The following is a 12,761-nucleotide window of genomic DNA, read 5'->3' on the forward strand; positions in this document are numbered from 1 at the left end:
GTAGGAAATGTAGGAACTACAAACGACTAACATTGGAAAGGGCGACGCAAATTTACAGCTGGATGTCCTGATACTCTAAGGGCCCAAGTATTGCCCTCAGGAGGTGGGAACCCATTGTAAGTTCTAGAAAAACTTCAGTATAGTATCATTACATAATTTTTCCCCCCAGATCAGCAAATGTACACTCATAAAAGTATAATCTATTTATTGGCGTACAATATGTTGTATTTCCTTTAAAATATAAGGTCATTCTTTATCAGCCCACCATATTACAATGCTGAATTGACGGTGTAGCCCCTTGTGGATATACGAAGGCCGTTATTGGTTATACCTGTGAGGTTTGTTGGTAGCTTCCTTTGGTGTTTGACTCCAACCCATACATCCATGCTCCAACCACAAGAGGGCGACATATCTTTTCCCAAGCAACCAAAAACCATGGCCTAGAGTGCTCCCCCCCCCCCCCCCCATTTCAAAGTCAGCATGCACACTATCAAAAGAAAACATCAGAGTCACACACATAGATAGACAATGAGAAAACAAAACGAAGCCGAGAGATCACAGAATGAGGCTGTGCATTTTAATGAGTGTCAATACACAAACCTGTGTGCATACAGAAATCTATGTGTGTGTGTGTGTGTGTGTGTGTGCAAAGTGAGGCAGTCACAGCCAGCTGTCAGTGACCATTCATAATAGCCTGTGATGTAGATGCTGTGGTGCAGGGCAGAGCCGAAGATGAGCTGGGAGAGCTGGTGAAGAAGTTGTCGTCTCTTAGTTTGAGATTCTCTGGCAGCTCCAGCTTGACCTTGGCCTCCTCTATGTCGTTGTTGATGGCTGTGATGAGGGCTTCTGTTCAGATTTAGACAAAGACATGCAGAAATTTGATGTGAGTGTGACAGAGGTGGAAAGACAAAAATAGAAAGAGTCAAGGGGGAGACGGGGTTGGTGAAGAAGAAAAAATAGTGAGATCAAACCGGGGAGTATGAAAAAAACCTATCTTTGAAGTGTAGGCAAAGAAAAATGGTGTCTGTGTGTGTGGGAGAGAGAGAACGGGGACATACCAAGTGAGCTGTAGCTTCTCTCTGGTCGGATGTAGCCCACCATGACAACACTGAGAATCTCACCATAAAAGTCCTCTTTGAACGTGTGAATCACATGGGTCTCCTGCACTGTAAACCTTTGATGTAAATTTACAGTGAAATCTTAACAGTATTCTGCTGTATTAGTGTCATACAGTGCCATACTGTAATGCAATCTGGGAGAAAAAAAAAAAAAAAACGTGATTACAGCACTTTAAGAGAATGGCATTATCTACAGTAATTTACTGTATACTTTATTGTAAACAGCTGAGCATCTTGGGAAGTTGAAAAAATGGGTGGAGCTAAGATTAAAAAATTAACCGACATAACAAGATCTTGCAAAAGAGTTTGGGCTGTTTTTGCAGCTTGCATTTTATTTTTCTGGATTTCACCTTTGGAGCACATTCACCAACCAGTCTCTGTCACCACAAAGACACAGCCTCACTACAGCCTGCTCAGCCTTTTGTCACAAATGTCCAGAGCTGCATTGATAAGGCAACCTAGATTGAGTAAGGTATGTCACCATTTTTCACTTTGTTTTCCAGTTGGCAAAAAGAATCATACAAGACTTTATTCAGACATTTCTAGAACCACACTCTAAATTCACTTTTTTGTTGTTTATGCCCAACTGTTGCACAGATGCATTGTTTATGACACACTGTCATGGGAATTTTCTAAGGTGTGACCATGTATTAATACATCCATGGGTGTGATACATTAAAGGCACAAATGATGATGTCGAGGATGTGACAGTTTCTTGTCCATGTAGAAACTGTGACAAAAGGTTACTTGTGGTGTCTACATTTTGATCCCATGTATCAAGAACTTAAAAAACGTTTTGTGAGAGATATTTCAAGACAAATATTTATTTTGTTCTAAATTGTTTTTCAGAACCTGCATTGATATCAATCCTCAGTGGCACAAAAGCGAGACATGAGACCAAGAAGAGCAGGAACATGGTCAAAGAGAAGACAACATCAGAGAACCTACATGTTTACACTCATCAAGAAGCGCAGTGATTTCAAGTGGGACTTTGTCTGTTTGTCTTTCATACACACATGCACATATGCACTCATATTTGAATAAAAAAAAATTATTTCAATAAATATTTAAAACTGAACTGCATAATGAATGTTGTCCCTTTTCATTAATTTGTTTATTATTATTATTATTATTATTATTATTATTATTATTATTATTATTATTATTATTATTATTATTAGTAGTAGTAGTAGTAGTAGTAATTGTACCATAGTAACAGACGGTAAATTTACAGTAATTAACTGAAAAACTGTGAACAGTATTGTGTTGTAAATTTACATGAATAAAGCAAAGAACTGCACAGGTATTTCCAGTGATTTACTGTAATTCTAAAATACAGTAAGAAACTATAAAAAATACAGTACCTTATGGGCGAAGCTGCTGCCAGTAAATTACTGTAAATTTACACTAAAAAGTCTTACAGCAAGATTACTGATAACGTGCCAAATATATTTTAACAGCCTACTTCAGTGCTACAGGACTGTTGAATTACATAGGTATTAATGAATAAAGCCTACTTTTTCCCGCCTCAACATAAAAAATTTGTGTAAACGCAGCAAATAACATAAGCATTATATGAAACCTGTTTCCCAGCGTTAACAGCGTTTAGGCAGCATCGGCTAATGAAAAACGAGCTCACACACATCAACATACATTTGCAATGGTACAAGTAGGACCATGAAATTATGCAATACCCCCTAATAAACTGGCATTTTTCATTAACAACGTTAACAACTGAAAAATGATTGTGCTACTTAGGAGCTACTTCATGCCTGGACCTTCAAACATGAACAGTATTTATTCAGTGAATTAGCCACAGCTTGTCCATGTGTTGTCATATCAGGTATAATTTCATTCTGAAAATCCTGTTAGCAGCAGCCTGAGCAATGCAAACAGGCAAGTGAAAAAAATGTATGGATCTTGATGTAAAAAATAGACATAATGTGGAGATCTCTGACTTTGTACAGTTTGGTCCACCTTGATTAGCTGGATCTGACAGACAGGTGTAGCCTTGTTTTGGTTTTGTTAGATGCGCTCCACTGACTGCCATTCCGGTTTTACAAGGTTTCAAACAAGCTGGAATGACAAAAAACATCTCACACTATCACTGCAATTAAAAAAGAAAGTAAACCACAGCCCGTGTAATCTACATGACATGTAAAAACAACTCTATGCTTATCTTTATTAGGCTTAGGTGGATGGCAAATGGGGGCAGCAAGGTTAGTGCTGTCTCCTCACACCAAGAAGGTTCTGGGTTCGAAACCTGGGACTGGTTTCTGTGTGGAGTTTGCGTGTTCTCCCTGTGTCTGTGTGGGTTCACCCCACGTGTCCCGCCTTCCTCCCACAATCGAATCTAATAGTGTACAACTAATATAATTAGTAGGCTAAAGTCAATCACCCCATGAATTGCTTCTAAATAAGGCACATTTCATTCATAATATTGAGAATACAGGCCTACAGTTTCACATACATGTTATTTTACTGGGTTGTGTGAAATCGTTAGAAATAATACAAAACTAATCTGCATGGATGGATGGCAAATGGTTTTACTTTGAAAAATGCTGACAGGAAGTCATAGCGTCCTTCTGATTTACCAGAGGGGCTGCACCCAGCAGGTCTGGAAACTGCTGCAGTCAGACAACAGTAAGGGACGAAACAAAGAAAGAGGTGCAGCAAAACTCATTCAAATCTGACCTGCTGCTTGTAAACTGACAGGTAAGGAGCATTTATCTGTTCTGCTGATTAGGTGAACAAAAGTTGTAAATGATTTATGGCTAAATAATGTTACTTTCACTGAATGCCTGTTATTTTACCTCACAGATTTCTCTTGATTTGTTGTTTTTATTTTTAAAAGAGGCGTTAGTTTTATCTTCAAGTACACACAGAGGTGGACAAAGTACACAAACTTTTTGTTTGAGATAAGTTGAGTATTCAGCATTTCCTCACGTTCCACTGTGTATTTACAGAACCTAATGACTCTGAATCTACCATGTTACCGCACGGATTTACTGTTCAAAAATGCAGCAAGCACAACGTGACTGTAACTGTTGTAGTTTGCTGAGACATAAAAGCTTTCATGTAGTGGAGTCAAAAGTACAATATTTGTCTTTTAAATGTAGTGGAATTTTCTCAATGAGGATATTTGCACATCCAGATATCTGATGCAGGTGAGAAGAATGTTGTCTTGAAAGAAAGAAAATCTCACACACGCTGCAGTAATCCAAGGAGCAAGCTTTTAATTCAACAGGTACAACAAGTAAGTCAGTGCAGTAACGAGTAGAGTCATTAGGTTCTGTAAATACAAGAGCAGTGTGTGGGATTTTCTTGCTTTGAAAAATGTGGTGGCATAAAAGTCATAAGTTTCCAAAAGAAAGTACATAATCATGAAAGATATAGACACATTACTCAAGTAAATGTACTTCATTACTGTCCACCCCTTAGTACAAAAATGTCTGCTCTCTTATTACATACACTCACCTGGCACTTTTTTATTAGGAACATCAACATTTAACCTCAGAGCGGGGAAAAATATGACGTCTGAATTATGAAACAACCTCTTGAGTTTGTACAGAATAGTGCAAAAAAACATCCAGAGCTGTAGTCCTGTGGATGAAAGCATTTTGTTGATGAGAGAGGGCAGAGAAAAATTACCCAACTGGCTTGAGCTGACAGAAAGCCTAGGGTAACTCGGATAACTACAGTTAAAAACAGTATAAATAAAGCCTGGTCTGATGAATTTAGATATCTACTGAAGCATGCAAATGGTAGGGTCAGACAATAGCATAAATCCATCAACCCAATGTGCTTTGTGTCATCAGTCCAGGAAGCGGTTGTGGTGTAAAGGTGTGGTTGTGTTGAATGCCCTGGCATTTGTTTGGCATCTTAAATCAAATAAATCATTGCTGGAATGCTGCAGTGTAATGGAATATTGTAGTGTCAAACTAGTTTCATTAATGTTAATTTAGTGAACATCAGTTGCCCAGTCACCTCATCTGAATCCAAGGGAACAAGTTTCGGATATGGTAGATCAGCAGTGAATATACTGCTGACAAAGGAGCAGAAATTTTACCTCAAAGGAAGATTTCCCACATTTTGTGGAGTCCATGCCATAAAGAATTGGTTTTGTGAGCAAAGGCAGTATCAGTGTGGTTAGAAATATAGTGTACTGCATACACAACCCAACCTGCTCAGTGTCAACAGTTCATGTAAAGGTGTTTGTAAAGGTGTGGTGAATGTTGGTGAATTGGGCCCAAGTGTAGGGAAACTTTCTAAATATTATTTAGAAAGAAAAAAATGTCATTAGATTGGGACATGACAATTACCTTTTTCCAAAACACTCCCAATGGCCCACTCATATTTGTATCAATGCGTCTGGGGTTAGAAAACAGGAGTCCAGCAGTTTCAAAGTCTCTTGTGAATATTAAGTTGATATAATTGTTGACGAAAACAGAAGGATTCAAGGTCTTAATCTTTTTCCCTTTTCTTCATTGTGTTTGTGTTTCTAATGACGGCATCTTGGCTGATGTGCCTGTCCAGATGAAAGACTATCAATAGGAAAATCTTTAGTTAATACATGTCAACATGTATCTCTCTACAGGGAAACATGACCTGTGTTTTATGGTCATTTGCATTTTGCACACAGTCATCATGTGGCTAAAGAACAGATGTGCTCTTGTTACCTGAATTCCAGGGGAAAGGTGGCACCTGCCAGTTTCAAATCCTTTTATGTATTTAACTTTAACCAAATTTAAATACCAATAACTATAACAATGTGTGTGTTATTCCTTTAATTTATAGGCCATCAATTACATAGTAATGATGTGGTAATTATGTGGTAATGTGAAGAAGTAGAGAAATAACAGTCGAGTAAAATTGATAAAATGACAAGTTGTGGTTGTATAATTACTGAGAATTACTGTAAAATATTGGGTAATTGAGTAAAATTGAAGCAGAATAAAGAGGGTTGGTCTGTAATTACATGGGAATTGTTATGGTAAGTAGTATAACCCATATACAGGGTAAGACAGGGGGGTCATTTCATTATAGGCTACCATTAGTATTGATAGCATTAATTAATATATTAATATCTTATTGCATTCTTAGCAGATTATATCAAGTCTCATATATTCCCCAACAGCATGTCAACATTGTTGTTACCCAAAATAGACACAGCAGCCAGTTTCTCCATATAGCCCTTTATCTGAATTACAATACTGGACTACTTGCTTTTAAAAATACTTAAGTATTCAACATTTTCTCATGTTCCACGGTGTATTTAGGGAACCTAATGACTCTGAATCTACCAAGTTACTGCACTGACTTACTTGTAGAACCTGTTGAATTAAAAGCTTGTTCCTTGGGTTACTGCCAAGTTCAAACTGAACTGTTGAGTAAGCCAGAGGTAGTAGTAGATAATAAGAAGTATATAACAGGAACTCTTGCTGCAATTGCTTTTCCTGTAAAGTTTAATTTGAACATACAGATACAGAACATATGTCATCCTTATTATGTCATTCTTATGAGGGTGACATGGCAGGGTGGTGCAGTGGTTAGCCCTGTTGCCTCACAGCAAGAGGGGTTCGAAGCCCGGGGTGTGGAGTTTGCATGCTCTCCCTGTGTCTGTGTGGGTTCCCTCGGGAAACTATGGCCTCTGGTTGTTTGTCTCTATAAGTCAGCCCTGTGATAGACTGGCTACCCATCCAGGGTGTACCTCGCCTTCGCCCAATGTCCAGCCAGCTGCGACCCTGTACAAATAAGCGGTATAGAAAATGGATGGATGACATGGTAGTATCAAGATAATGTCAAGTGTACAGTATTTCCTTGAAACAGTTTGATGGTTTCAACATAATCCGTGACGATTTTGTGACACATTCAGACACAACTGTACTGTAGACTTAAGTGAAATCCATCATTATGCTGTGGTTGTTTTTACAGTTTGTTGAGCTTTGGTCAGTAAAGTGAAGCATCAAACTGAGTTATTACTTGGTTGTCCCTCATTACTTCATTATGTTATTACAATAATTTCCTCAACAACAAATTAGAGACAGCAGGCTCCAAGCAAGCATTTTATTCATAATATCAAGGCCACATAATATTCACAAACATGTTATTTTCTGATGACAATGGCTTAAAAATAAATAATAAATAAACAGAATATAATTTTTACTCAACTTAAAGATATAACAATGGATCCCTTATTGGACAACACAATCTGCTTCTATAAACAATATGACTATTTGCATGTTTACAAAATGCTCCAATGTGTGGCAGAAATAATAGATTTTACAATTCATGCCACTTATAGAAAACCAATATACTGACCAAGTTGAAAATCAGCAATTAGAGTCGAAAATTAGCATTAGCTATTAGCTCTCTATGCAACACATCAGTTTCATGCTTTGTACTGGAATTGTGTTAAATTGCATTGTCCCTTTTAAATAAATAAATCAACTAAAACTAAAACTGAGCTACCTTGACAGATCCAAAAGAATATTTCTCCTAACAGATTTTTCATTTTGTCCATTGGCACAACTGTAACGTTATAGTCCTACACACCAGGAGAGATGGACAGAGAAGAGCAGAAAGGTCAAGCAGAACTTCCCTTTGATCCATATAAATAAAGCACAAAGAAGAAAGAATATCCCAAGCTCAGCTGATACAAAGCTTCATTCCAGCACAGCATCACATCACAGTTTACTTTAGTTTCAATGCAGATAATCACAGATGGCTTTCAGTTAGTTATACTGTTACAACTTGTCATTTTACCAGTTTTACTTGGCTGTTATTTCTTGGCAATTTCACATGAACTGCTGCTGCATGTCCACCTTTGAATTTTACACTTGGAAATTGTATGTCTGGCTAAAGAATGCATGCATTCATATGTCTTCTCTTATCTTGTTACCAGGGGCAATAACATGTGAAGCAACTAATCTGGCTGGATCTGCAACGAGAGGAACTTATCTACACACTGTTAAAAACTACTCTTTAAAAATCAGTGCAGTAAACCACAGACCATAGCAATAACTGGAAAAATGTACCAAGTTTATTATAATGATTCAATTGGGGCTTAATAATTAGAAAATAGTAAATCAAAACATAAAGGGGAAGTGGAGGTGGACTACATATAGAACTGACACAGTAAAAGCTTCCTAGTTGAGTTACTCCTCTCAAATAATGAGGCTACTGAAAGCAGGCAGGCTGATACTGTTGCTGAAGCTGACTATTGTACTGGGATCAATATGGATGCTCTCCCTATTCAGTTACCCAAAAACTAGCTGGGATCCTACCTACATTCTCAGTTACAGCTGGTTGGAGTATACAGATGCTGATGGTATTCCAGAGACAGCGTGCAACTGTTCAGCGATCCTTCGGGGAGAGAGGGAGGCACTGGAAGAGGCCAAATTACTGAGCATCACCAGAGACTTTCGTGAGAGTGTTCACATCCCTGATGAGTATTACATTAATGCAACTCAAGACTGTAGGTATGTTGCTTTAAACTACAGCTTTTAATAATTGTATAAATTAAACCATTATTTAAATGCAAAAGGAATTCATTCCTTGTCTTATTTGTCCAATATTGTGTATTTACAGGGAATTCCAGTTAAGTAGGAAATACTTAACAATCCCATTAAGCCAGGAAGAAGAGGACTTCCCTCTGGCTTACTCTATAGTTGTGCATCATAAGGTATGCAAATTCTAAAGCCTAAATTTAAATTCAAAAATACATGTAGTAAAACAGTGTAGTGGGTCTAAACAATTCCCTTAAGCCATTAATTAAAAGGGCACTACATCAATGTTATAAATGATATTCAGTTCAGTTGAAGTATGCACAAAAAGGATTATTGATTTTTTTCATATACTCTAGGTGGACAACTTTGAGCGACTGCTGCGAGCCATCTATGCACCTCATAATATATATTGTATCCATGTGGACAAAAAATCTGAGCCCTCAGTCTTCTCTGCCGTCATGGCCATTACTTCCTGTTTCCCGAATACCTTCATGGTCAGCCAGCCTGTGACTGTGGTCTATGCTGCCTGGCCACGCGTCCAGGCTGACCTTAACTGCATGGCTGACCTCTATAAAGCCAGCACAAAATGGAAATACTTCATCAACCTTTGTGGCCAGGATTTCCCTCTGAAAACCAACTTGGAGATTGTGAGGATGTTGCGTTCATTGAAGGGCGGGAACAGCTTAGAGTCAGAACAAATGCCTGACGAAAAGAAGTGGAGGGTAACAAGTTCTCACAAGATAGTTGATGGAGGCATTCAGGTACTTCTTTTGAATATTTGAGTTACATATTGATAATTTATAAACTAACTTTGTTATTGCAAAAACCTCCTATTCAGATTGACCTTAATGATCATAACATAACATGACATGACATGACATGACATGACATAACAATTTCAACTTTCTCAGTGGGCAGGAAAGGCAAAGGAGCCACCTCCCTTCAATCTCCCCATTTTGTCAGGAAATGCCTACATAGTGGTTAACCGAGGCTACGTCCGCAGTGTGTTGGAGGACAACCGAATACAGACATTGATCGAGTGGGCCAAAGACACCTACAGTCCTGATGAATTTCTCTGGGCAACCATTCAGCGAATCCCTGGTGTTCCTGGCGCAACATGGCCCAACTCCAAATATGACATGTCAGACATGAATGCGATTGCACGGCTGGTGAAGTGGCAGTGGCACGAGGGGTCACAGGGTTCTCTGGAGGCAGTGTACCCAGAGTGTCATGGCAACCATGTTAGGTCAATCTGTGTATATGGTGCTGGAGACCTAAAATGGATGCTTGAGCAGCATCACCTTTTTGCCAACAAGTTCGACACAGACACAGATCCCATTGCTGTCTACTGCTTGGAGAAGTATCTGAGACAAAAGGCACTGGCTGAGTTACAATAAGTATTTGGAAAATTGTTTTTTTCCTGGACACCAAGAATGGACACCTGTAGCAACGGATAATTTCATTTTAAGATATATTTTAAAATATTTATATTTTTAGTATGATAAGAAAAACACAAATACAATGAGATAATAAAATTGTTAAATTAGTGTCAATACATTATTCAGTCCAATTGCTGCCAATCTGGTCATGGTTTACATTGACAGGCACTTTGTTTCACTTTTGGACTCTTGGTTTAGACTTTGATTTATTTCCTGTTTTATTTTGTAACTATGTCCCTTTTGTGTCTCAAATTTATTTACTTCCTGTCTTTGTCCTGTTTCCCTCCTTGTTAATTGTCTGCCCCGCCCTAACGTGTCACACCTGTGTTCTAGTGGCCTTGCCTCCCTTGTGTCAATGCTCATTGTTGTTTGTTTCAGTTCATCTCTTCTGTTTGAGTCTGTTTTTCTCTAGTGTTCCCTCGTTGTTTCCAGTTCTTCAGTTTTGTTTCTCCTGTCTGGCTTTTGAGTTCTCTTTGTTTTCACCAGTTTTGTAAGTTTACTTTTTGGTTTAATAAATCACCTTTTTTCACCTTCTCCCTGGGTTGCCTGCATTTGGGTCCTCAACTCCACAAAACATGACAGAACGAACTGGGCAAAAAGTAAACTTACAAACCTGGTGAAACGAAGAAGACTCAGACTGGAGAACTGAACAACTGGAAACAACCGAGAAAAAAAGGCGCAAGAGACACAGAGGCATGACACTGGGAAACAGAACAGATGAACTGACACAAACAACAGTGAGCACTGACACGAGGGAGGCAAGGGCAATAAAACACAGGTGTAACACATTAGGGTGGGGCAGACAATCAACAAGGAGGGAGACAGGACAAAGACAGGAGGGGAAAAAACTACAAAAGGGATGTAGTTACAAAATAAAAAAGGAAATAAATCAAAGTCTAAACCAAGACTCCAAAAGTGATCAAACAAAGTGTCTGTCAAATGGCAAATCGAGTGCCTGACATTGCCTGACATTTATATCTGTCTACTCAAAAGCCTGAACAAAAATCCCTTTGAGACTTGCATTTAGTCTCAAAGGCTCAGCTAGTTTTTGGATGTGCATATGGGAAAAGAAGTACTGGGAAAACCTACAGCAAAATATACTGCAAGAAAAGTGTGTAAGACAACAGCGATTTGGGAGAAGCTCTATTTTCCAGTGAAACAATAACCATAAACATAAAACTAAAATTATGTCATTTATACAAATAGCTGAGATGTGTTACCAAATAATTTAAAAGCATTATAGATTATCAAGGAGTTAAACAGTTGGTCCAGGAGCTTCTTCCTTAAAAGTAGGGAAGATAGCTTGAGTGTTGAGTGTCAAAATCTGACCCTTTGTTTACCTGTTGTTTTTTTGCCTGTTACGCTTTGTATATTCATACATACAGTTTGGTCTTAAAAGTTAGCAAAGCAATATTTTCTTCATTTTCTATTTATATCGTATGTGTCCGTTTAGTTTCTGGGAGTTCTGGAGGCCATCTACAAATTCGTCTATATTTAGTCGAGAAGATGCTTTTTTACTTTGTGGTATTTCTCAATATAAAATGGTGCCTGATGAACCAACATTAAAAATCTATAGCTGGAATGAGAGGAATACACAACTCTTAACTAAATGTCTAATCTTAAAAAAGGAGCACGTCCACATAGCCCCTCCACCAGAAATGTACTTATAATAATAATGAATAAAGTTAAAGTGGGACTGGGTAGCAGAGGGGTTGCTGTTTTAATGAATAAGAACCTGCCTCATGTCTACTGTCCAAACTTTTTCTGCTAAATCTGGCGGCTATGTTAAAGTGTTGTTCATGAATATATATTTTCAATCCATACAATTTAATGATTTCATCTCACGTTTTTTTAAGTGTGCTGACTGTCTTGGTAACAATACTGTGATAGTAGGAAACTTGAACTGTTACATTTGTACAGGGATTGATGGATCTCTAACAATGCATCTGAATCTTTGAAAGTAACCTGTAGTGACAGGGTTTGGTTCTTGGTCCAAAATTATTTATTTTGTATTTAAATGATACCTGTATCCAAATGGTTCAAATGTATCTTATTTGGAGATGACACTAATTTACCTTTTGTTCTCTGAAGAATTTAAATGGCATTTTGGGAAGAGTGGAAAGAGAAATTAAATAAGTTAAGAAATGGTTTGATGTAAACAAACCATTAGTTGTTTTTAAATGCAAGGAAAACAAAGTTTATAATTTTTATTAAGGATATAGGATGTAAAAATAGAAGTGTGTGAAATAAAATTGGATGCCAATTGTTTAAAATTAAAGTATCAAACTCAAAAGTGTTTCAAGTGTTGTATGTTACATGTTATTGTTCCATACATCACTGGCTTAGAAATATGGGGAAATGCATAAAACCTATACTCATTCAGTTTTGCACATTGCAAAACAGAGCCATATGAATTTTAACTAAATCGGATCATAAAAAACCATTAACGGCCTTTTCGCAAAACTACAGATATTCAAATTTGACAATTTAGTTGATTATAGTATTTGACAAATAATGTTCGAAGTGTATAATCATTTGTTACTGTGCAATATTCTAATCATGTTCGTAAGAAGAGACAGCAAATATGAACAAATATAGAACTTCAGATTAAATATAACTCTTCCCCGTCTGACAAAATTAAAAATGACACACTGACGATCAAAACCACCTTTAAGACCTTTCTTAAATAACAGTTT

General features: G+C 37.6%; 1 protein-coding gene across 1 annotated transcript; it reads left to right on the forward strand.

The window, feature by feature from the left end:
- Positions 1-3,700: 3,700 nt before the first annotated feature.
- LOC139624177 (beta-1,3-galactosyl-O-glycosyl-glycoprotein beta-1,6-N-acetylglucosaminyltransferase-like) lies at positions 3,701-12,358 on the forward strand. The gene is made up of 5 exons (XM_071483062.1): positions 3,701-3,833; positions 8,023-8,599; positions 8,709-8,802; positions 8,983-9,387; positions 9,538-12,358. The coding sequence occupies exons 2-5, from the start codon at positions 8,292-8,294 to the stop codon at positions 10,021-10,023; spliced, it is 1,293 nt and encodes a 430-aa protein (XP_071339163.1). The 5' UTR covers positions 3,701-3,833; positions 8,023-8,291; the 3' UTR covers positions 10,024-12,358.
- The last annotated feature ends 403 nt before the right edge of the window (positions 12,359-12,761 follow it).

Source organism: Trachinotus anak, unplaced genomic scaffold (genome assembly GCF_046630095.1).
Source record: "Trachinotus anak isolate AG129_WGS33_773 ecotype Australia unplaced genomic scaffold, CSIRO_AGI_Tana_v1 ptg000008l, whole genome shotgun sequence".
Lineage (NCBI taxonomy): Eukaryota > Metazoa > Chordata > Actinopteri > Carangiformes > Carangidae > Trachinotus > Trachinotus anak.